General features: G+C 49.8%; 4 protein-coding genes and 1 pseudogene across 11 annotated transcripts in view; 2 read left to right on the forward strand and 3 right to left on the reverse strand.

Annotated features, from left to right (window-relative positions):
• Gfod2 (Gfo/Idh/MocA-like oxidoreductase domain containing 2) overlaps positions 1–11,990 on the forward strand; it is a 41,505-nt gene extending 29,515 nt beyond the window's left edge. For all 3 annotated transcript variants that reach the window (XM_004843017.4, XM_013071542.3, XM_021256855.2), the window contains one exon: positions 10,454–11,990. In XM_004843017.4, coding sequence (XP_004843074.1) covers positions 10,454–11,352 — 899 coding nt within the window. In that variant the 3' untranslated portion in view covers positions 11,353–11,990. The remainder of the gene's footprint in view (positions 1–10,453) is intronic.
• On the reverse strand, positions 4,470–8,089 carry LOC147830639 (DNA polymerase iota pseudogene; annotated as a pseudogene).
• Positions 11,991–12,078: 88 nt separating the features above from the next.
• On the forward strand, positions 12,079–22,672 carry Enkd1 (enkurin domain containing 1). 5 transcript variants are annotated; one of them, XM_021256856.1, is made up of 8 exons: positions 12,079–12,263; positions 18,914–19,013; positions 19,093–19,287; positions 20,246–20,460; positions 21,574–21,699; positions 21,805–21,968; positions 22,069–22,205; positions 22,295–22,672. In XM_021256856.1, exons 1-8 carry the CDS (start codon positions 12,231–12,233, stop codon positions 22,453–22,455), a joined length of 1,131 nt encoding a protein of 376 aa, XP_021112515.1. In that variant the 5' UTR covers positions 12,079–12,230; the 3' UTR covers positions 22,456–22,672. The 5 variants fall into 5 exon arrangements, with proteins under 5 accessions (XP_021112515.1, XP_021112518.1, XP_021112516.1 ...); XM_021256859.1 differs by having other exon boundaries at positions 21,889–21,968; XM_021256857.1 differs by having other exon boundaries at positions 20,288–20,460.
• On the reverse strand, positions 16,563–18,512 carry CUNH16orf86 (chromosome unknown C16orf86 homolog). Its single transcript, XM_021256861.2, has 4 exons — positions 18,324–18,512; positions 17,844–18,070; positions 17,175–17,356; positions 16,563–17,079 (listed from the first exon to the last, which is right to left on the reverse strand). Exons 1-4 carry the CDS (start codon positions 18,396–18,398, stop codon positions 16,688–16,690), a joined length of 876 nt encoding a protein of 291 aa, XP_021112520.1. The 5' UTR covers positions 18,399–18,512; the 3' UTR covers positions 16,563–16,687.
• A 176-nt stretch (positions 22,673–22,848) lies between the features above and the next one.
• Pard6a (par-6 family cell polarity regulator alpha) lies at positions 22,849–24,751 on the reverse strand. Of its 2 annotated transcripts, none has more exons than XM_004843020.3 (3): positions 24,523–24,751; positions 23,933–24,155; positions 22,849–23,729 (listed from the first exon to the last, which is right to left on the reverse strand). In XM_004843020.3, the coding sequence occupies exons 1-3, from the start codon at positions 24,583–24,585 to the stop codon at positions 22,975–22,977; spliced, it is 1,041 nt and encodes a 346-aa protein (XP_004843077.1). In that variant the 5' UTR covers positions 24,586–24,751; the 3' UTR covers positions 22,849–22,974. The 2 variants fall into 2 exon arrangements, with proteins under 2 accessions (XP_004843077.1, XP_004843076.1); XM_004843019.3 differs by having other exon boundaries at positions 22,849–23,732; positions 24,523–24,685.
• Between the last annotated feature and the right edge of the window lie 15 nt (positions 24,752–24,766).

Here is a 24,766-nt window from a genome sequence, read left to right on the forward strand (position 1 = left end):
CCACAGGTTTATTAGAGTACTGATTCAAGAGGAGTTAGCTGTAGTCACTTACTCCTGTATCTCTTGGGTCAGGAATCAGGCTGATTGGAGAGCTGTATCCAGAGATAGCTGGATACAGTCATGTTCCTGAGTTTTAGAGTCTCCACAGAGGCTATTTCCAAGCTATATAAGAGAAAGAAGGGGCCAGGGATTTAGCTCAGTGGTTCCATCGCATGCCTTGAAAGCACAAGGTCCTGAGTTCGATCCCCAGTGCCAAAAAAAAGAGAAAGAAGAAGCCCCAGGGTTCTTTGGCAACAAGCTTGCTATTTTCTGGTTCCAGGTAATGAACCTGAGAAAATGGTAGGTTTTGAGTCACTTACTATAAACAGGAAGGACCAGGAATGACAAGGAGCTTCTGGGATCTTGTGTCCCAGCCCTTGGTAAAGTAGGGCTGTCAGTCTTCTCTCTACATATCTGCTGTAAGGAGGAGGAGAGAGTACATGAGGGTCCTTGATCTCTTTTTGCAAGTACGTGATGCCAGGGCCTACTTGGTAGGGCCCCGAGAGCCTGTTTCAGCTGGACCTGACTCAGGCACTGCCCACTCTGGCTCCAAACGAGTTGGTAGGAATTGTAATGACCATGAAGTTTGCTCCTTGTATACTTTCATTTTTTAGTGAGGATTCTGACTTGACTTCAGCCCTAGGGATGCTCCCTGGACCCTCAATGTGGGTGCTGAATTTTATGGACAAAGCATCAAGACTAAACTTGATATCAAGCCTTACCTGTGGTCCCTTTTCTGGCCCTCTCAGTGTCTGTATGGCCCATGAAATAAGGGTGTTAACTCCTGCCCTGTGCAGGATGGTATACATCTGCCCTCCCAAGTGCTGCACAAGAATGTTGCTATGGTCCCATTACAAGGGAGGGATTGGCTTTCCTGTTGTCCCAAGTGGAAGAGTAGATGTGACTGAGTTCATTTTAAAAACAAAGCAGAACAGGATTCTCTTCCTAGATATTCATTAGATGAATGCTCACTGAGTTGAATGTAAAAGTCCTCAGGCAGTATCCCAAAAGACCCTCATGGCCCATCATCTATTGTATATTCTCCTGTTCCCATGTATGAGTGTCTATATATGTGAAACAGTATGTTTTCCTTTCTCCCATATGAATGTTTTGTGGTTTTTTTGTACCTGTTACTAGGGCTATATCTCTTCCTGTCTTTTTGTGTTACTTTTACCAGGGATCAAACTTGGGTCCTTGCACTTTCAGGGAAGGCAGTATAACCACTGAGCTAAATCCCCAGCCCTGTGTTACTTTTGTTTTAATTAAGGATATTAGCTTTAGATCTGTAGTCTTTTTAGAGCTAGAAAAAAAGACATAATTATTTAGCTCTGTAGCTATTATTCTAATTTTAGGTCAGCTCTTGCTGTGAGAAGTATATCACAATTACCTGAAGTGCCCATTTAATTAAGCAGCCTCTGACATTGTTCTGTGCTATGCTAAGTATTATAAAAGCCAGAGAGGTTGGGCCTGTTGGCAGATACCTGTAATCCCAGTGGGAGACTGAGGCAGGAGAATCACCGGGTGTCAAGGCCAGCCTGAACTACATAGTGAGACCCTGTCTCCAAACAAAACAAAAAATCAAACTTACTTTCCTAGTAGCAAAGCCTTTTCCTTTAAAGTAAAGGGGGGAAGTTTCCCTAGGTTTTGTAAAACATAAAAGTATTGCTTTTCTTGGGCTGCTTTTGTATCCTGCCGACATTGTGAAATGATCTAGTCCCATGGCTCTAGGTAGGGAAATGAGGGTGTTCTGGGTCCAGCCTGTGATCCCTGCCCGCTGTGATGTGTTCTTGAGGAGCAAAGAACTGCTCCACATTGCCTTGGGGCAGCTCCTCTGGGCCAGGTTGAAGGGAGCATGAACTGGAGGGAGGTTTGCAGCTAGAACCCTCACCCTTCAGAAAACCTGAGTTGAAAAGCACTCGGGTCTCGGGGTGTAGCTCATGTGCTTAGCATACTAGAGGTCCTGGGTTCCATCCCCAGCACTGAAGAAGAGAAAGCATTCAGCACCCTCCTTTCCCATTATTGGGAGGCAGAAAGCAGTTTTCAGCTTCTCTAATCTCTCCTTTGAGTTCCTGGCGCAAGAGCTAGATAAACTTATAAACATGTATTTTAGGTCTTCCTAAAGGTAAAGCCTGTGCAGCTGGCCACAGGAGGCAGTTTACCTCTGGGTGCCTTTGATTCCCACGCTGATAAGACAACAAGAGTCCTGCATTCAAAAGCTCAGGAAGAGGATCTCTTCTCTTTCTTTCCATGACATTTTGTGGCATGAAACAGGGACGTTACCATAACCAAACTCCTAGCAGTCATTAAAAATTCCTTTACAAAAAAGGGGGGAGGGGGCAGGATGTCACTCAGTGACACAGTGCCTACCTGGCAAGCACGAGGTCTGAATTTGGTCTGTGATACAAAAAGAAAAATCCCTTTCCTCCCTACTCACATCTCTACATTACACTCCATTGTCCTCCTTGCCCCACCAGTGACTTGTTACAGCAGGAAACTTCTGGTCATCCAGAGCTGCAGCCCTCGATGGGGATTTGTGTCTAAGAACCTAGTTTTCTTGTTACTTCCCTGGTTGGCCACATGTGTTCAACAGCCAAATGGCCAAGTTCTCCCCAGCTTTGTGGTTCTCCTGTCCCTAATGTGGACATTTCACAAGAATGGAGGAGTGTTGGAGGTACATTAATGATAGCAGTCAGTAGCTCCTCTCCTTCCTCCCTTGGGTAGTTGACACCAGGCTGCCCATCCCTTTGTTGTCGTCTCAGCACCTTTTGTAAAGCTTCTGTTGTTTTTTCCCAGTACCAGGGATTGAACTTGGGACCTTGCGCTTGCAAGGCAGGTGGCAGAACCACTGACTGAGCTAAATCCCCACCCCTGTTGTTATTTATTTTTGAGACAGGGTCTTGCTAGTAGTTCAGGCTGGTCTTCAACTCACTATGTAGCACAGGGTGGCCTTGAACTTGCAGCAGTCCTCCTGCTTCAGCTTCCTGAGTGCTAGGATTGCAGGCTTGCACCATTGTGCCTGGCAACTTCTGTTATTTAGGGGAAAGCAGATTTTGGGATGCAGTGATGTCATAGGCTGCTGATCCACATGCACTCCTCCTTCCTGTAGTACTGGGGTTCATAATTCTGGGAGTTCTGGCCTGGACTCCCATGCATGTCTGTGGGCTTCTTTTTTTTTTTTTTAATTCTTTTATTGGTACATTTTAGGTATGCAGTATGTTTACATTTACCATTGGGTGATTGTACCTGTACATGATGTATCTTAGTTCTTATTTTTCCCCCATTACCTGTGTGCCCTTCACCCCCTCCACCCTTCCCTATTTACATAGATTTCGTTTCCATTTTTTTTTCTTTTCTCATAATTTTTCCTTTCCCTTCCCTTTCCCCTTCCCCTCCCACCACCCCTACACCTTTGGACGTTTTCCTATTTCAAATTACCAATTATTCATTTTAATCATTTTCATCCTTATTTACTCTTTCAGTTTCTCACACTAGAGAAACTATTTGGTATTTACACATGTGTGTCCCATCTATTTCAATTAAGAGGATGGCCTCAATGTGCATCCATTTAGCTATAAATGACTCTAGTTTCTTGTTCTTTATGGCTGAGTAGTACTCCATTTTATTAAAAAAACCACAATCTTTATCCAGTTTCCAGTTGATGGGCACTTGGGCTGTTTCCAAGCTTTAGTTATTACAAACTGTGCCACTATAAACATGGGTGCACATATATCGCTGTGGTATGATTCTTTTACTTCTTTGGGGAAGATACCCAGCAGGGGAGTAGCTGAGTCAAATGGGACCTCTAGTCCTAGTTCTTTGAGGTATCTCCATACTGATTTCCATAGTGGGTGGGGTTGGAGATTTAGCTCAGTGGTTTCGTCGCCTGCTTCGCAAGCACAAGGACCTGAGTTTGATCCCCGGTACCAAAAAAAAAAAAAAAAATAGTGGTTGCACCAATCTGCACTCCCACCAACAATGTTTGCTAAATTTTCAATACATAATCATCATAGTTTTGTTCCTTCTGAAGTTTGCAAACTGAATCTTAGAATCTAGATGTTTCACTGCATGTTTACTTTTTTTTTTTTCCCTTCCGGTACCAGGGATCAAACTCAGGACCTTCCGCTTGTGAGGCAGATGCTAAATCCCAGCACCTTACATGTTTATTTTTCTCATCCATCTAAAAACAAAAAAATTTTTCTAGTAAGTTTCAGATAGAATAAAAATACTTAATTGCTTGCTTACTCCACATGAACATTCCTTTTTGGAGAATAGTTCTAATTCAAAGTTTACTCTTTAAGAATTTAATCTTGTTGGGACAGGGATTTAGCTCAGTGGTTCCGCCGCCTGCCTCACAAGTGCAAGGACCTGAGTTTGATCCTCGGTACCAAAAAAAAAAAAAATTCAATCTTGTCAATTAAATTCTTAGAAAACTAGTCCATACCTGTCCCCAACTTCTGAATTACATGGCATGGAATAGGGCACTGGCGACTCTCACGACTATAGTACTTAGATGAAGACCGATGGATTGCTAATCTTACTGTATGGGGCTTCCTTCCATCTTGGCATACTCTATTCAAAAGGATAGAAAGCAGTTCTTCAGTCTTCTTTTTAGCTTCGACTTCTGATGAACATTTTTTAAATGACTTTTCTTCACTAAAGGACTGAGGTTGTCCTGAGGGTATCACAGAAGAATTATCTTCTCCAAAACTGAGCTTCTGGATATGCTGAGCAAGTGATATTCCAAATTCCTTCTCTAATATTTTGGATGAAAATGTTTGGAGATCATGCACGCTATGGATTCCTAGTGCTTCAAGACATTTGGCAGTTTTATAGCCAATACCTGTAACCTTATAGGACATCTCTCTATAAGGAGTCAAGTCTTCTCCATTAACTAATACCAGCTGTGGACACTTTTCTTTCGCATCTTTTACTTTCATACATTTCTTAACTCCAAGTTTTCTGGCTTCATAATTGCAAGTAATCAAAATCATGAAAGACTTCTGTTGAACACCTAAAGGTTTGTTCTTTAATTCTGGATTTGAGATCATTTCTACTTGTGCATAAAAGCAATCTAGATCCACATGTACTATAACTCTGGATGAAATGTTTTGTATTGGCACTGCTTGATCAGGAACTGCCTGCGAGCCGCCAGCTGCCCCAGCGTCCACTGGCTCCATAGCGGGATCCTTATCCCAGTCCTCTTCCTTATTGCATCCACCTCTCTGTGGGCTTCTTGAGGGTCAGGGTAGTAGGGATGGGCAGGAGCTAAGGAGAGCTAGAAAGATTACCAAAGGCACCAAACCATTTCCTGTAGACTTGGTTGATAGGAGCTTTCAGAGTGCTAGGCTGGGCCTATCTCTATAAGAGTCCCAATGAACAGCACATATAATAAGAAAACCCTGTTAATGTTGATTTTTTTAAACATCTTTTTCAAAAATCAAATTTATAAGGTACTGAACACAGAAAATACTTGGATGTAGAATGTTACTTCTCCATGAGTCTTAAAATCTGAATCACAATGGCCCTTTTTGCTCTTTTGTTTGTGATGGCTGCACAGCCTCTCCCATGATGCTGGTAATAAATGCACTGTTGACAGAGCTGTGCTAGACCAGGCACTTTACATACACTGCCTTAGTTGAGATTCAGTCATTCTTCCCTGCAAAGTAGATAGGATTCATTTTATAGTAGTAGTAAACCAAAGTCCAAAGAGGTTCACAAAAATATCCGGTCATTTAGCAATGAAGCAAGTCTTTTTGTTTTTGCTTTTGTTTTAGTTTTGGTACTAATGATTGAACCCAGAGCCTTTGCACTGAGCAACATCCAGAGCCCTCTTTTTATTTTTTGTTATTAGTGCCTATTTATTTTACAAAACTATTCCATTTCAATGTGTTTTCATACGTGCATATAATTTTTTTAATTGTATCCCGTTCCCCTCCCCTGTGTGCATATAATTTTTGATCAGCCAGGCATGGTGCCACCCGCCTATAATTCCAGCACTCAGGTTGAGGCAGGAATATACCAAGATTGAGCCCACCCTGAACAAAAAATTAGGCTGGGCACAGTGGTGCACACCTGTAATCCCAGCATTCTGGAAGGCTGAGGCAGAAGGATCACAAATTTGAGCCTGGCCTTGGTAATTTAGCAAGACGCTGCCCCTGCCTCAAAATAAAAAGTAAAACAAAGGCCTGGGAGTGTAGCTCAGTGTGAAGGACCTGGGTTCAACCTCCAGTAGCACAAAGAAGGGAAAGAAAACACTGGTTTACATTTCCAGAAATGAGAGATTTTTGACCACAGAAATTTCTGGCTTCAACACTTAAGTTTAGCACTAATAATCGGCGGGGCAGTCACCTGTCCTGGGCCTAGCCATCATGTGAAACATCAAAATTATAGTTTCTTCTTTTTGTAGCAATATTTATTGTATGGTAATCATTATTACTGCGGCAAGATGGTCAGATGAGTTCCCTTGCTGAGCCTGTGAGAACAGAACCCATCTGAGTCCGTCTAGACAAGCTGCACCTGCAGTGAACCATCTGAAATCATCTCTGCCCCAGCCACTGCCCCTCTGAAGGGCTTATTAAGGGTGCATGTAGCTAGAGAAGGCACAGTCTGGGCTCAGTGGCCCTGGATCTGGGGCTTCCAGTCTTAGAGCTGCTCCCTCCAGGAATTGCCTGTGGAATGCAGGAAGGGAGCCTGGATGGTGCAGGGGGAAGCTGGGTGCACACATTATTCAAGATGGTCTTCAGCCAGAAGAGCACAAGTTGGTCCAGAGCAAGCCTGTGCTGAGCTCTATGGGCCTCAGCCCTGCCTGTCTGTCCTCCAGTGTCAGAGTCACTGCTGCTCCACAACGGCAGTCCCCCCTGCACAGGAGGGCCTCATCTGCTTCAGTGCCTCGAGCATGGTGAGCAGGTGAGGACCATGATAGACAGGAGATCAAAAAGCAAATTTTGGAGGAGTCTTCAGATAATAGGTTGAGGTCTTATGAGTAGGCCACTGTTAGGACTTGGGCTTTTATTCTAAATGGATAAGAAGCCACTGGGGGGCTTTATGTAAAGGAAGGTTTGTATGGATGATCTGATCCAGCTTAGGTTTTGTGTTAGCTTTCTATTGCTAGAGCAAAATAGCTGGGTTAAACAATATAAAAAGCACAAAAGTTTATTTTGGCTTGATAGTCTCAGAGGTTTCAGTCCGTTGTTGGCTGGCTCTCTTGCTTTTGGGCCTGTGTGAGGCACAACATCAAGGTGGGGAGCACAAGGGAGAACAGAACTGCTCGGCAGAAGCAGGGGAACCAATTAAGTGACCATTGCATAATCCAGGCAGAAAACATTGGTGTCTTGGACAAGGAAGGTGGCAGTGAGACATTAGCTTCTAGATGTAGTTAGGAGGCTAAACCACCAGGATTTACTGAAAGTGAAAGTAGAGCTAGATGTGCTGGGGCAAGCCTGTGATCCCAGAATTCCGGAGGCTGAGACAGGAGGATTGCTACAAATTTAAGGCCTCCCTAGGCTACATAGTGAGTTTAAGGCCAGCCTGAGCTACATAGCAAGACCTTATCTCAAAAAAAAAGAAAGAAAGTAAGTAAGTGGGTTGGGAATGATTTTGGCTGAAGAAACAGATGAGGACTCCCTAAGGAAAGGAGTGTCAAGAGCCCCACATCATGGCACATCCTCTGCCTTGACTGACTTGGGAAGTGATACTGCTGACCATCTATCCAGTTTCCCACATTGCTTATAGGTTCTGTGTAATCCTGCCATGTGTTTCCTGGCATGTACCCAGCACTTCAGAACCCTAACTCTTGGCTTTTTCTTGCTGCTGTGACTTTGTCCTCTCTGGATGCCCTTTGCTCCTTCTGCTCCTTGGAATGCCTGCTCACTTAAGATGACCCCAGTGTCATCCCCTGTGAAGCCTCCCTGGATCCTGCCACCTGCATGAAGAGTTGTTCTGCACTCCCACTAACCTTTAAGCTGAAGAAACCAGTGCCTTGGGGCGAGAACTGAGGTAGCAGGGTTTGAGTGGCCCACCACAGGCAGTGTCTGTAGATGAGAAATGGCATCTTCACTTTCCCCAGCTCGCTATGACTTGTAAACTTGTGTCTCATCCATACTGCTTCTTGGACTTTCTAAGTTTTCTGTTGAAGCTATTCACATAGGATTTCCTTCAACTTGAGCCAGCCTAAACTCAGGAACAACCCAGGTGTCAGTGTCTTGCGGCTGCACATAGCTTCCCGTGCTTTCACCTTGAAACCTGGAGGAGGGCTGAGCCTTTCCATTTGCTCATGGGGAAGCTGAGCCGCCTTCTGGCTTACTCTCTGGGACTTTGTCTGCCTTGTTTTGTTCTGAGTGCATTCCAGATGCAGTAGACCCAGAAAAACTGTTTTCCTTTCTCCTTTTACCAGAGGCAAGAAGGGTTTTGTTTGTTTTGTTTTGTTTTGTGTGGCACTAGGGATTGAATTTAGGGACCTTTGCACTGAGCTACATCCCCCCTACACACACAAACACACACACACACACACGCACATCTATTTATCTATTTATTTATTTATTTATTTATTTAAAGACAGAGTCTCACTAATTTGCCTAGGGTGGGGTCAAATTTGCAATCCTCCTGCCTTAGCCTCCCAGGGTGCTGGGGTTATAGGCATGTGCCACCATACCCTTTTTTTATTTTGAAGCAAGGTCTCACCAAAATTACCCAGGTTAGGCTAGAATTTGCTATTATCCTGTCTCAGCCTCTCAGAATTCTGGGATTGTAGGCATATACCATGACACCCAGCTACAGAGACAAGTGGTTTCTGGCCTTTTGACCACTTGAACTTGTTGGACCACTGTTTTCAGAGAACAACCTGCAGTAGTAGATTTAGAGACTTCTCTGGAGTTAGAACTAAGTGCCATGCCCATCTCTTAGAATGTAGACTGGCCTTAGCCCAGGCTGATGATCTAATAAATGCCTAGCAGTATAGAGACATGTCCATGGCACATGTCTGCCTCCCCAGCTTACCTGTATTAGTCAGGGTTCTCCAGAGAAACAGATCCAAAGGATATGGAAAGAGAGACATTTAAGAAATTGACTCATATAATTATGAGGCCTCAGAAGTCCAAAATCCACAGGACAGGTGAGCATGGTAGAAATCCTGGCAAAGATCTGTGTTGCAGTCTTGGTTCTGATGACCTGGCTTTTAAGTCTTTCAAACTGGTTGTATGAGGCTGATACACGTTATGGAACATAATCTGCTTTGCTCAACTCTGTGGTTTGTTTTTTGGTTTTATTTTGTTTTGTTTTTGTTTTTTTGAGACAGAGTCTCACTATGTATTTCATACTATCCCCCAACTCACAGAGATCCTCATGTCTCAGCCTCCTGAGTACTGGGATTACAGCCATGCGTCACCGTGCCCACCTCAACTTTCTTGATTTAAATGTTAATCATATCTTTAGAAACACTTCATAGCAACACTGAGACCGGTGTTTGATGGGCCCTATATAGTCTATCTGAATTGACACATGAAATTGTCACCCCCCTCTTCAGTTCCCAGCCCTGAGTTGTCGCTTTCTGCCTCAACTCTACATGTCCCTTAAAAACTGATTCCTCGGGCCGGGGATTTAGCTTAGTGGTTCTGGCGCCTGCCTCGCAAGCGCAAGGTCCTGAGTTCAATCCCCAGTACCAAAAAAAACAACAAAAAACCCCACAAAAAACTGATTCCTCTCCAGCTCTTGAGAGGCTGAGAGGAGGATTACCACAAGTTCAAGGCCAACCTGGACAATAGGTCAAGTTCAGCCTAAACTCACAGTGAGACCCTGTCTCCAAAAAAAAGAAAAGAGTGATGGGGGTTTAGCTCAGTGGCACTATGTCTGCCTCACAAGTGCAAGGTCCTCAGTTTGATCCCTGGTACCAAAAAAAAGAACATATTCCTCTGAAACTCTGGCACCATAATCCCAGCACACTGAGGTAGGATCACAAGTTCAAGACCAGCCTGGGGAACTTAGGAAGATTCTGTCTCAAAATAAAAAAGGTCTGGGGATTTGGCTCAGTGCAAAGGCCTTGAATTTAATCCTTAGTACAGGGCCAGTGGTAAGGTGAGCTAGGGGGAGGTGCTGCTCCTCTTTATCCAACCCATACCTCTGCAGTCTAGTCACTGGACTGTTTTCAGTCTAAAGTGAGGAGGCTTTCCTGGCTCCATCTGCTTGGAACAATAAAGTTTTTCCCACTTAGCATAGTGACACATGCCTGTAACCCAGCACTCTGGAAGGCTGAGGCGGGAAGATTTATAAGTCCTATCCGACCCTATCCCAAAATTTTAAAATTTTCCAAAGGACTGGGGATGTAGCTCAGTATGAAGCCCCTTGGTTCAATTCCCCCAAAAATATTCCCTCATGTAAGTCCCTTTGTACTTTGAGATTTCCCTTTATGCCTTACTTGTAGGTATTGGGAAGAATGTGGTCTGTGAGAAGGCAGCAACATCGGTGGATGCCTTCCGGATGGTGACAGCTTCACGCTACTACCCACAGCTGATGAGCCTGGTGGGGAATGTGCTGCGCTTCCTGCCTGCCTTCGTGCGCATGAAGCAGCTGATTGCAGAGCATTATGTAGGCGCAGTGATGATCTGTGATGCCCGCATCTACTCAGGCAGCCTGCTCAGCCCCAGCTATGGCTGGATCTGTGATGAGCTCATGGGTGGCGGGGGCCTGCATACCATGGGCACCTACATCGTGGACCTGCTGACCCACTTGACTGGCAGGAGAGCTGAGAAGGTCCATGGGCTGCTCAAGACCTTCGTGAGGCAGAATGCTGCCATCCGAGGCATCCGGCATGTCACCAGCGATGACTTCTGTTTCTTCCAAATGCTCATGGGTGGAGGAGTATGCAGCACAGTGACACTTAACTTCAACATGCCTGGTGCCTTTGTGCATGAAGTCATGGTTGTGGGCTCTTCAGGGCGCCTTGTCGCCCGGGGAGCTGACCTCTATGGGCAAAAGAATTCTGCCACACAAGAGGAGCTGCTAGTGAGAGACTCACTGGCCATGGGCTCAGGGCTGCCCGAACAGAGGCCCCAGGATGTCCCGCTGCTCTACCTGAAGGGCATGGTCTACATGGTGCAGGCCTTGCGCCAGTCCTTCCAGGGGCAGGGGGACCGCCGCACCTGGGATCGCACCCCTGTCTCCATGGCTGCCTCATTCGAGGATGGGCTCTACATGCAGAGTGTGGTGGATGCCATCAAGAGGTCAAGCCGATCAGGGGAGTGGGAGACCGTAGAGATTCTGACAGAGGAGCCTGATGCCAACCAGAACCTGTGTGAAGCACTTCAGCGGAATAACCTATAAGCCTGCAGATGGGCTCCCGGCCACAGGGATCAGGGAGGGAGCAGTGATGGAGGTGTAGCTGGCCATGGCAGAGACAGTGTCATGCATTTAATAAATCAGCTTGTACTAGTGCAGAGAGAAAATTGAAAGTGGCCCAGGGAAATCTCCCCTTCCATCCATTCATTTACTCCTTAGACTTTCAGGACGGTGAGCACACCTACTACCATAGCCCAGGCTAGCATTATGTGTAGGGCGGAGCTGCTGCCCTGCCTCTTCATGGCTCTGCTAGTGAACAGGACCAGTGAAAGCCCAACTTGGGGGTTCTTCAGCCTGACTTGTGATCTGATAGGATGAAAAAGCCCAGCAAAGAGCCATGTGGGCTGAGGTCTGAGGAGAAATGACAAGAAGCCTGGTTATTTTCATGCCCTTCTTGAGGGCCTGGGGCATCTCAGGAGTGGTGAGACAAGTCATCCCTCAGGGATCTTCAACTGTCCTCCCATGTGACAGTACCAGGCTGACCTTCAGGGAGGAGGGGTTTCGGTATTTAGTGAGCTCTTGGGGGCTGTTAATATAAGGCAGAGGGCCCCTGACTTGGCAAAGAGGAGACAAGGAGAGCCATAAAACATCTGATAAATGTCACTATAAATCAGAAAATGTGACATCTTGGCATGTGTTTTATTTGGTGATTGGGTTTCTTTAATAGTGAAAGGCTTGTTTATTGCTGTAGATTTTATCTTTCCTTACAAATGCACAGCAGCTCTGAGCCTACTATGGATCCAACACCATCTGTTGGGTCACATAGTCTCCTGGCATTCCCTGCCCCTCATCTTCAGCATGGCCAAGCCCCAGGAGTCCTCCAAAGAAATGTTTGCTCCGAGGGCAGGACATGATGTTTCTTGATGAGATGCTGTTGGGCCTGCCATTTCAGGCAGGTAGGTGAGAACCTAGGGCCTCCTGGGCTGGACATCAGGAGGGTTCTGTTCTTGAAAACATGGTGTGGCAGGGCTGGGGATTTAGCTCAGTGGTTCTGGTGCCTGCCTCGAAAGTGCAGGGTCCTGAGTTCGATCCCCAGTACCAAAAAACAACAACAACAAAAACATGAAAACATGGTGTGGCTCCAGGAGGGCCCTGGCAAGGGAACAAGTTTGAGGACAAAAGACTCACTGCCCCTTGGCACAAATTTGACTGGGCTCTGCCTGACCCAGCTAGACAGTCACCAGCCATGCTTATTAACTGTCCCAGATAGGCACAACACAGCCTTTTAGCTACCTCAGTCAGAGGTGGGTGAGGTGTTGAGAAAGGACACATCTGCCCCTTTGTTTCCTTTGCCAGCTGCTGGATTGTGAAGCCTGGACAAACTGTCCTTTTCTAGCCTTCCTCCCTCTTCCTGCCCTGAGCTCCTGGCCAGAAAAGCTCAGGGAGAGCTTCCTCTTCCTCTTGGCAGCCCTTATAGAGGTCACCAGGCTTGTTTTCCTGCACTGTCCTGTTTTCATGCCTTATCCATATGAACATAAAATACGGGCTAGTGTTGGAGTTTACTTACAGCATTCTGGGTCCCTAGGTAAACACTTTAAGCATATTATTTAATCTCCAAACCACTCTAGTGAGGTACTATTAATAGGCTCATTATTCAGATCAGAAAACAGGCGTGGGGGCGGGGCACAGTTACCTCTCGTGGGTTGTAATTGATGGGATCCAGGAGCTTGGTCAGAACCATCTGACTGCAGCATCTGACTGAGACCTGTGCTTGATCCCAGCACTCAGAAATCTCCCAGGTACCTAGGCACTGCCCCTCTTGCAGCTGGGAGGGGAACTCAGAGAGCCTATTCTCAGGCTGGACTTTGGCAGTTAAAGGAGGGTTATCTCTTGTTCCTGGATTGCTCAGCTCTGCTCAGCTTCAGATCAGACTGTTTCGAGGATCCCAAAGTCTTCTTAATTTGGGAATTGACCATGAAAATACAAGATGCTCCTACATAAGAAAGGGCAATATTGCTGATCCAGAGTGGCTAAAGTTAGGTTTTGGGCCCTGAAAGCCCAAGGTCCTGAGTTCAATCTCCGGTACCAAAAAATAAAGTTAGGTTTTGGAGGACTCTTGTTTACAGAGACTGATTCTCCAAGTGCTGGAGCACATTGCGGTGGGCCTAGTGCAGACCTACTTTTAGGTCCTCTGAGCACATCTCCCAGAGCCTAGGTTCATCCCCCACAACCCCCTGAGATCTTTCCCATTCTGTATCTCACGGGCATCAGTGCCTGTTGGTCCCAGTTTGGGAATGGGGAGGAGAGTTGGGCCCTGAAATGGACCAGATGCTTGTGACCCAGGGAGCCTGTGGTAATTTAAGCCCAAAATTGGTTCCTGGCTTGTCATGCAGCGCCCCCTCCTGGAGAATGACAGCATCTTCCAGGACCTGTCTCCAAATCTCAAGATGCTAACTGCACTTCCTCAGATCATAGTAGTTTTGGGGGCCGGGGATTTAGCTCAGTGGTTTCACCGCCTGCTGCGCAAGCACAAGGACCCAAGTTTGATCACCAGTACCAAAAAATAAATAAATAAAGATCATAGTAGTTTTTCTAGCCAGTGAAAATGCAATTCGCATTTTTTTTTTTTTTTTTTTTTGCAATTCACTTTCCCCCTCTGAAATAGCAACCAGAAAAGAACTTCCAAAATTACCCATTGCATAGTCACCAACCTCCAACAGGATCTACACCTCACATCCAGACCTGGCAGCTGCTGCTTCATCTTTCCATCCTGTGTCTCCCCCATTCTCCCCTTCACACAGCTGTCCATGCAGCCCTTTCACAAGATTCCAACTCAGACCCCTCTTTATCACCCCCAGACTTGCCCAGCCTGCACCCCTGATGGCCGTGCCATCTGCATCGGCCACACTCTAGCCCTCCTGTGTAGGACTGGCATCTTCCACACCAGCAGGGTGTCATCTCTGGCTTTTCCTCACCCTGGAAGGCAGCAGTTCTGTCCTTCAGGAGTAGTTGAAAAGCTGCCTCATTATCACTTGTCCCCTAAGTAAAGTGGCAGTTATCCCACTACCTGTGGTCCCACATGTCCACTTGAATTATGCTGCCCCAGAATTTTCCCTTATGGTGAGCTTCCAGGAGCTTCAGAGACTTGTTTCTTCCTGTTGAGACAAGCCTATGGGTAATAGGCCTCAGAAATTGTAGACCAGCTCTCTTTGAACACTATTTCCTGCCTCACCTGTGGGGAGATCAGGAGCAGAGCTTTCTCCTCTGTGATGGCCTTGCCACACCAACCCCCAGTCACCACCCAGAGAGAACAGATGCTCAGCCTTCTTGGGTCAGGCCTTAGAGAGCCTTCAGGTCTGCAGAGTGTGGGATTCAGGAGGCCAGGGCCTTCCAGCCCCCAGTTGGTGATCTCTTGTAAGGCTGCTTTTCTGCGGGCCTCTGCTTCCTCAGCCACAAAGTGAGGAAGTCAAACTCCATTATTTAGCTTTGAAACAAAAATCTGCTTGTCTCCGTGGATGAGATTCAGTCTTCATGGCTCCTGGGATGATCATATCACTACCCAGGCTGTAGGCAGAAAGAGGGAGAAATGTCCTGACCCCACAGCTTCCCTATGGCCTTGCTGTGAGGCCAGTGAGCATCCAAGTAGTCCCCACTGGCATCCTGAGAAGATTCCCATTTTCATCCTCTTCCACCTGGGCCTGCCAACCTCACCCCTCCAATGACCAAGTCAGGCCAGTATTCCAGGTCTGCTGATTTGGTTCCAGATAGCTTCAGCCAGTTCAGATTCTTTGTTTGTTTGGGGGTTTTTTTGGGGGGGGGGTGCCGGGGATCGAAATCAGGACCTTGCTCTTGCTAGGCAGGCATGGTGCCACTGAGCTAAATCTCTGGCCCCTCAGATTCTGATCTGTCCTCCACAGCCTGCATCCCTCACCTTGGTCTCCCTGGGTACCAATGGTGCCTTTTAAGGGAGACCTCTGCTAGGTGGGTGCGATACAGTGATGCATGCCCAGTTGCAAAGACAGTTATAATCCCTGTGACAGTAGTGTGCAGATGTTACAATGCAGTACAACACTGGGTGCTGCCTGTCTCAGCAGGATGAGGCTGCCCGTGGTGTCCAGGGAAAGGGTGCACTAGCCAGGAGGAGGGGCAAGAGGATAAAGGCATTTTAGGGAAAGCCTTGTGCAGAAAGTGAAGGTAAGATAAGATGTGGCTGGTTAGGGAGTGACAGGCAGCCACTGAGAAATTCTGAGGCTGCTGCAGCAAGGGAAGCAAGGAGTTAGAGGGGACAATAATGCCATCAGAGGCACAGGTGTGTGTGTCAGGGTCACTGCATAGACCTGGGCCCAGGCTCTACAGTCAGAGACAGTGAAATTCTTACCTGGAAATGGCCATCAGCCAGGAATGAGGCTGACCATGGGGCCTGAGAGGGCAGATTCACTGGCTTTGATAGCCAATTGGCTGGTAGGAGTCAGGGTGCAAAGAATAGGATGGAGTCTGAGGTGATACCAGGATTTTGGCTCAAATAACTGTACAGATGAGATACAGGAGGAAAACCAGGTTGGAGAGAGGGAAAGTTACTTATCTAATTTGGAATGCTCTACGTTTGAAGTATGAGACACCCATGACAACTGGGAGGCTTATGGCCACACAGCCAGCACTGGCCAGCTCTTCCCAGAGACCCCAAGGGCTAGAGGCAACAGTCATCTGATGTCTTGGCACAGGCTCCAGGGAGTACATTCACTGCTACCACTACTACCACCACCACCCCTCTGCCTGCCAGAAAAAAGACACCTTGCCCCAACTCCAGGGGCAAGGACTGGTCCATCTGTGCTGTGGAAATGAGTGGCAAACATTCCACAGTGGCCACTTTTGGAGCAGTAGTCAGATAAACTCTGCTGCCTCAGAGGGGGATCCCAGTATTAGTCCCCTTCAGGTCAGGCTGAATGCAGGGCCTTCTATGAAAGGCAGAGAGCAGGGCCAAACACCTGCTTCCCATGACCTTTTTTTTCTGCCCCAAGTTCTCCCTACTCACCTCCCTCTTCACCTTTCATGGCCAGCCTCTTTGACCCTCAGATTCAGGCAAGACTAAATTCATAGAAGCAGGCCTCATACCTGTCTCACCCCATTCCTAACTCAGATCTATTTTTTAAGTTCCCTGGCCATGACAGGACCAGTCAGGTTTCAAACGTCCACCCTTCTTCCCAGCCTCTTTCCTATGTGGAGAACCAAAGTCTTAGAAAAGGAAAAATGTTTATTTTTTGCAAGCCCATGTTCCCAAGTGGGTACAGAGACTGAATTCCCTCCTCCACATGACTTTCTAGGCCAAAAGACTGAGGCTTGGTTCAGGCCTGGAAGGAGGGAAACCCCCAGGAAGCGACAGTCACTTGTACTGAGGGGACAGTGGGGGCACAAGGGGAGCAGCACAGACACTCAGCATCTTGTCGATGTTTACTTGAGTTGACTTATCCACTTCGGCCTTGAGACAGCCACTCACCCCCAGGCTGGGCAAACCCCCAGGCTGCTCGCCCAGGGGAGCTGGAGCAGGGGTAGGTGGCGCTAATGCACTGGGGCAGGGCAAAGCAAGGCCTAAGCTCTGCTCACCTGCTGTGGGCAGCAAGGCCTGCAGCTGCTTCACACTCAACTCCTCAGGAACCAGGGCCAGCTCTAACTTAGGGTCCACCTTTATCTCCCTGATCCCCTCCTCTGCCTGGTTCAGCTCAGGGTTGCAATAGCTGATGTACTGGTACAGTGGCCGCAGGCGCTGGGCCTTTCCTGCAAAGACCCAGGGCAGAGTAGGGGTTGGAGCACTAGGCTATTCCATGTCAGATTCAGCCAACAGAGGGGAAGGCCCGGGGAATGCTACTCACTCTCCAGCTTCTCTGGGGGTGCACACACTGTGCTGGCCACAGCTGGGAGCACAGGAGCCCCCAGACTCTTGCGTTTCTTGGCTTTTTTGTGCTGTTTGGCAGATGGTGAGGGCTCATTCTGACTGCCCTCAGGCTCCTCCCTCTTCAGCAGCAGTGTCCCTCGTGGCAGCTTAGCTTCAGTCCTAGGATGAACATGGTGGCTAGGCCCTGGGAGGATGGGGGACTAGGGCCAGGGACAAGAGCCCTGAAGAGGCAGTCTTCAATCTCTGGGTCATGTACTTTTTTTTTTTTTTGGTACCGGGGATCGAACTCGGGTCCCTGCACTTGCCCAGCAGGCGCCAAAATCCCCAGCCTCTGGGTCATGTACTTTGAGCCCAGAAACCTGCCATGCCTGCCCACAACCCCAGGGCTAGATAGCAGCCATCCCTTTCCTGGTCAATGAAGCCCAGGACTGATACCGACCCATGAGTTCATGTGAGCTCAGTGCCCTACAAGACCTGGAAGCTCATCTCTTAGTGCTCCTTACACCAGGGGTCTGGAGGAACACAAGGGGTGACAGTGTTGGTAGTTGCAGGGGGACAGGAATCTTCCGTGCAGAATTTAGGAATCCGGGGGTGTAGGGCCCATCCCCCAGCCCTGTAGCTCCTTCCCTCTGAAAGCCCCCTCAACTTGACTGGCTTCTTCAGCCCATGACTGGGCCTCTCAGTGATGCCCACAGGCCTGGGCCCCTTCTCCTCTCCTGCCTCTGCCTCTGGCTCTAGTCCGGTCTCCTGCTTGAGCCCTTCTTCCTGGTGGTTTGGCTCTGAGCAGTGTCCTGCTGGACGCTTGTCTTCATCCTGGGTCCTGCAGGTCTCTTGCACTGGAACCAGGCACTGATCTCCTGTCACCACTGTACACTAGAGGTGACACGTAAGTAATTAGTTACCATAAACGGTTGAAGGATGTAGGGGTCAGTCACTCAATAGGCAACGTTAGCCACCAAACACAGTATAAAGGGCATCAGCCCAGGCCCCTTCCTTCCTGTAGGGTCTGGCCTGGCAGTTAGGGGGCGGGGTCAGTCAGGCCCCTAGAGTTCCGTGACCAAGTATTTGATGGCTAGTCGGCCTGACCTTCAGTCACCTCAGGCCTCTGAGCATGGCCACAACGTACCTCTGTGACATGGGCCTGCCCTACGGCTGACCCCTCCTGGGCCCCTGGGCATTTCTTGCCCTCTGCTGAGACCATGGCTGCACAAGATCAGCGTATCCTCGATGGTTGCTGGGGTGGGGCAGTGGACCTCGAAGAGAGGACTGGTGAACCCTTCGCTGACAGGGGAGACCAGAAGGGAGACAAGGACTGAGCTGGGGAGACCAGTGGCTCCTCTGCCCACCCTCAGCTGGAACTACAAGTCCCAGAAGCCCTTTCACCAGGGTCATTGATCCCTGACCTCAGGGACGGAAGTTATTTGTTGCTTGGCAACAGCAACTCCCACTGGGTTGTGGAAGCTGGCCGCAAAACTACTCCAGTGAGCCCCCGCCGGGTGTTGCGGGAGAGGGGGCTGTGAACCGGCGGAGAAGTGGGCTAGGATCCAGGTCGCAGAGGCAGCAAACGAGGGCCAGACCCAGGGGCGGGGTACAGAGAGAAGGCAGGTAATGGGGGCATGGCATCGCTGAAGAGTTCATCGAGAGAGGGGTCGGGACTGGGAAAGGGTGTCCGGCCTGGAAATGCACGGCACGGCAGGCCTCGGTGCACCTTTGCAGGTCAGCGACGTAGACATGTGCGAGGGTCCCTCCCGCATCTCCGGGCCCATCCCTCCAGATCCCACGCTATGCCCTGACTACTACCAGTGGCCGGCCTCGGGTGAGTTGGGGGATACCTCAGCAGGGAGAGGCACCTGCTTCACCACTAAGCCCTACGCTCCTCCCGCCCCGCCTTTCAGCTCAAGGGCGCCTTGAGGGAAATGCGCTGAAGCTGGACCTGCTGACCTCGGACCGAGACCTGGACGACATACCTCTGCGTGGCCCACGCATTAGGCCTGGAGCCCGAGAGATCCTGGAGCAAGGCCAGCATGGTGTGGGGGATTTGCTGCTGCAATTAGAGGGCATCTCCCTTGGTCCAGGGGCCTCTCCCAAGAGTAAGTCTCAGCCAGAGCTGTGGTGAGGCAGTCAGATGTCAAAAACTGAGATAAAATCTGTGTGTGATGAACAGGCCTGTGATCCCAGCACTCTCAGGGCTGAGGCTGGAATTCGAGGCCAGCCTGGGCTACACAGTGAGTTCAAAGCCAACCTGAAATACATAGCAAGACCCTGTCTAAAAAAAAAAATTGATCAAGCTAGATGTGATGGCTGATGCATGCCTGTAGTCTCAGCCCTTAGGATTGTGTAGCAGGAGGATTCTTTCTGTCAGAAGCCCAGCATGGGTAACATAATGAGGTCTCAACTCGGGGCGGGGTGGGGGGGTGAGGGGTAGACCAGGGCTCAGGCATTGCTCCTCTGGGTCTGTTTCCCCAATATGAGAGAGAGAAATTCACTACCTCATTAAAAGAGAGGACTGGGGGCCAGGGATTTAGCTCAGTGGTGCCACACCTGCCTCGCAAGCACAAGGTCCTGATTTTGATCCCCAGTACCAAAAAGAAAAGAAGAGGACTGGATGACGTAGTCCACATGAAGCTTTAGCTTTCTTTATGCATCCATGCATCAATGAAATGTTGTTTATTGAGTGCCTACAGTACACCAAGTCCTGTGGGTGCTAGGAATAGAGTTAAAGACAAGCGTTGGCCACCATCAAGTCAAATGGGAGGCAATAAACAAGTGAAGAGATTAATATCTGATATGATTAATGGCATACTTCACTGTAAAAATGTAGAAAATAATCAGGAGGTATTTTCTGGGAGGCTGAGGCAAGAGGATCACAGTTTGAGCCCAGTCTGGGCAACTTAGCAAGAACCAGTCTGAAAATAAAAAACAAAACAAAAAGCTGATATATAAATAGAGTATTTGTGTCAGGTCTAATTTAGATGGAGAGGTCAGGGAGTTCTTTCTGCAGAGAATAGGTGTGGACCTGTGTGTGGTCTGGTGTATGTTGGGTTGCAGGGCCCATGTGTAGGGCACAGCCTGGCAGCATCTTTTCCCCAGGAAAGGACCCTAAAGACCACAAAAAAGAAAACCTGAGGCGGATCAGGGAGATCCAGAGGCGCTTCAGAGAGCAGGAGCACAGCCGGGAGCAGGTCCAACCCAGGCCCCTGAAGGCACTGTGGCACTCATCCAAGTATGATAAGGTGGTGTCCCGAGTCAAGGCCCATCTGCAGGTATCTGTCTCAGAGAACCAGAAATATTGTCCCTCTTGGCCACTAGGCTTTTATACTCCACTCTGAGTTACAGGGAAGGAGGAAATCACAGAGGACTAAGATAACAAATGACTAAGACACTGTTGGAGGTGTCTTCTTAGAAGTGGTGATGGCTGGGCTGGTCCCGAGGGCCAAGTGGAGAGTAGAAGACTGTTCCATAGAGATGGTACTGCACAGGCAGAAGTCCTGAGATCAGAGGAAGTGTGGGAGTTAGGGATCACTGAGTGAGGAAAAGCAAGAGGTTAGATAAGGAGGAGCTGGACCCACATGCCACTGTCAACAGTCAACCTTTCTTTCTTTCTTTTTTTTTTTTTTGATGCTGAAGATTGAACCTGGGAGCTCATGCATTCTAAACGTGCTCTACTATTGAGATGACCCCTAGCCCTTCAACATATATTTCTGAGGACAGCAAGGAGGGCAAGGATGAGGGTACAGTGGTGGCATTCTGTCTTGAGTAGACACCATTCCTCTATCCAGGGACTCAGAGGGAGGAAAAGAATTGAGAAAAAAGACAAGGTCACATGAGGATATATTGAGGCTGAAGCATCTGTGGGACTCCCAGGGGGTGGGAGTGTGTCCAGAAGGCAGATGGATACTCAGGTCTGGAGCTCTGGCATGAGACCCAGCAGTTACTGATGAGCAGGTTGAGAACAATGAGACCATGGAAGTGGCACTCTGCATCTGAGGGTTTGACAGCCTGCTCTCAGTGATTCTGGGGGGCTGGCCTAGAGTGAGGAAGTTTGGCTAGGAAGGAAAAGAGTGGTAGCTGGACCCGGATTGAGATAGAAAGAGAGGCGGTTTGTTGTTCTCTTAAAGATGTGAGAGGAGCTAAGGATGTAGTTCAGTGGTGGAAAGTTTGCCTAGCATATGCAGAGACCTAGGTTTGATCCTCCTTACTGAAACAAAAAAAGGTATGAGAAACACACATGTGTTTAAATGCCGATGAGCAGATATGCTCCTTCAAGAGGGAAGAGGGCAATAGGGATAGGAATAGAAGGGACAGAGACATGGTCTTATGACCTAAGACCCTGGCCTTAGCTTGATGGGACTCTTCTACTGTGCTCTGCCCTCCAGAAGCCTAGCCCTGCCTCTGTGATACAGCCTGCCCACTTCCTTCGGGCACACTCCCGCTGTGGCCCTGGGCTCCCACCACCCCGTGTCCCCAGTCCCCAGCTTACTCCAGCAAGTCCTAAAGCTAAGGTGAGAAAATGTATGGGGGCCAGGAGAAGGATGGGGCAGGGTCTGGGGGTCCAGGGGCACAACACAGTGCTATTGGGCCCCCTCCATGCTTGCCATGTCCTGTAGGGGCCAGGCATAGGTGTGGACTTCATTAGTCACAATGCCCAAGCTGCGAAGAGAGCCCCCCAGCGCCATTCCCGCTCACTGCAGATCCTGGCCCAGGTGCTGGAGAGACAGCGGCAAGCCCAGGAGCACTACAACACCACACAGAAAGGCCTTGTTCCCCATTAGTAGGTCCCACTGCCTGACACCCAGGGTGAGGGGTACCTGTAGTGGGTGGGAGTCAATCTCCACCCTAGTGTCATCAAACCTGGGCCTGTGCCTTTGTAGTTTGTTGGAGCGCAAAGATCTGTGGCGGCGGGAGGCTGAGGCCAGGCAGAATAGCCAGCCAGATCCCACCATGCCCCCTGGCCACACTCGCATGCCTGAGAACCAGCGGCTGGAGACACTAAATAATCTGCTGCAGAGTGAGTACCTGAGGCAAGGGGGCTGGATGGGGAGCCCTCTGGGGATCACACATCCCTGCCCAGCACTCACTGTTCCTGGGAACCTGCAGGCCAGAGTCAGCTGCTGCGTGAGCTAGTACTGCTGCCTGCTGGAGCAGACTCACTGAGAGCCCAGGGGCACCGTGCTGAGCTAGACCGGAAGCTGGTACAGGTGGAAGAAGCCATCAAGATCTTTTCCCGGCCCAAAGTGTTTGTGAAGATGGACTCCTGAACCCCTTTTTAGGGACAGGGGCAAGGAGTTCCATGCTGAGGATTGCCACATGGCTGCAAAGGGCAGGGTCAGGCCCCATCACAGAGCAGAAGTCTGAAGACAGCAACAGTGGGGTGCACCGTATACCCAGGGCACTCTTCCCAGTCACCAGTGCCTACAGAAGAACCATCCCAACCTTTTAACCCCTTTGTCAAAATTAAACGTTTTATACAGACTGGGACTGTTTCCATAAGAGCTTTTCTTACTCCAGAAAGCCAAGCCTGGTGGCCCTCCTACTGCTTGACTATGGGAGGCTTTCCCCTCTGCCCTTATCCTGCCTCATGTCTAGGACAGAAGGCAGGCTTGTAGGATCAAGGAGGAGGCTTGGGCTGGGACGCAGAAGGACCATGTCTGTAACGGTAGAAAATCTTTAATGTTTCCCATGCTAAGAGGGGCCTGTGAGCAAGCTAAAACCTCCCAATGGGAAGTCCCTGCTATGTTCCAGCAGCCTCCAGTGGCAAGGGGTTGCATCCTTGCCTGTCAAAGGCTGAAGCCACTACCATCTCCTCGTATGCCACTCCCCCAGCCAGAGCTGGCCTGTCCTTGATCATCCAGGGAGGGGAGAGAGCTGCGGGCACCAGGAAGTAGGCACCCAGAATGCAAGTCCCAGCATGGGGGACCCTGAGACAGCCCATTGTAACAGGGAGTCTGGCGGTTGTCAAGGACCAGGTCACTGCTGTCATCATCATCACTGTCGGGCTCAGTAGGCCCAGGTCCTGCAGAGGGAGGCCCTGTCAGACGCCCAGATGCCCCTCGAACCACATTATTGCGCTGGTTGGCAGGCTTGACAGTGACAATGAGGTTATGGCTGTTGGCAACCATCATGTCCGTCACTTGATCCAAGGTCTTCCCAGCCACCTCAATGCCATTGACCTCGAGGATCTCATCACTGACTGCCAGCAGCCCTGTACTCTCAGCCAGGCCCCCACGTACCAGGCGGGAGATGAAGATGCCTGGAACCCGCTCCAGGCCCTGGGGAGCCACACGGACGCTCATCCCATCTCGTATGTAGAAACCCAGGGGGCGGTCTGAACCATGCTTGTGCAGCCGCACTCGTCGGTGGGTCTCAGGTAGTAGGTCCACATCTATCACTGAGGAAACCTGGCGAAAATCTTGGGGCAGGCCAATTAGCAGAGGTGGCCGGGTACGCAGTGGGGCCACTGGTCGCAGCAAGAGCCCTTTCTTGCGCCGCTGCAGAGAGTTGGAGGCAAAAGCCAGGCTTCTGGAGTCTGCTTCTGCTGCAGGGAAAGGAGGTGCTGAGATCAGAGACTCTGCTTTGCCACTTGAGACCTTAACAGTGGGCCATGTCGCTATTTTCTACCATTTGGAGGTCAGGCGAAGGGCAGGGACTGCAGAGTGCATAACCTGGGTGCCTTGGCTATGGACTAACCCTTGTAGACCTGCCCTGTCACCCTACCACATAATACCCCATCCTCACCCCGCTTCTGCACCAGTAGGCGCAGCGGTGAGGGACCACTGGCCAGCGCCCGGTGCAGACTGTCATCGTTGGTGAGGGGCAGCAGGTCGCCGTGAGCATCTGTGTAGCCAAGCAGCACGTCCAGGCCCTGGATCTGGTGCACCGCTCGCAGCAACCGTGAGAACTCCTGGAAGCCGCTCACCGAAGCTCGGGGCAGTGCGAAGCGTCGGAACTCGGCGTCAAACTGGAGGCCGGGGGTGAAGGGGAAGGGATCAGGACAGAGCCCGCGCCCCCTCCTCACCATAACTCTGAGGCTGTCGGGGATGGGAAAGAACGGGGTGCCGAAAAAGCAGCAGCCTTAAGCCCAAACAGCTCCAGCACAGGGGACGCTGTCCAATGTCCCCCCACCCTCATCCCCCATATACCCCAGTCACAGACGAACTATTCAGGCCAGCAGCAGAAGGACGATGGATGAAGGCTGGCGGGCAGAAAGGCAGAATGAGACGTGGAGGATGGAGGACAGAAAGAGGTGATAAGGACCAAGGAGCCGAGAAGGGAGAAAGGGAATTGGGACCGCCTAGGGCCGGCGCTGGGGCCGCGGGAGCCCTTACTTTGCTCTTCACCTCGACGATGCTGTCAGGACTGCGCGCCGGAGTCCTCTGCGGCCTGGCCATGGCGGGGCCGGGCGGGCTGAGGACGCTGCCCCAAGCAGCCCGCCCAGGAGCAGGTGCACAGCCCGGCCGGCCCGCCCGCGCCGCCCCGCCCCTGGAGGTAGGATTCGCTCCGCCCTCCCATCCGGACCTTGACGTCAGGGGGCCGCGACACGGAGCAACAGCGGAGCCAGCGTTTCCTAGG

The sequence above is a fragment of the Heterocephalus glaber genome, unplaced genomic scaffold (assembly GCF_053883595.1).
Source record: "Heterocephalus glaber isolate CG9 unplaced genomic scaffold, H.glaber_assembly_v1.0 deba00000071, whole genome shotgun sequence".
Lineage (NCBI taxonomy): Eukaryota > Metazoa > Chordata > Mammalia > Rodentia > Bathyergidae > Heterocephalus > Heterocephalus glaber.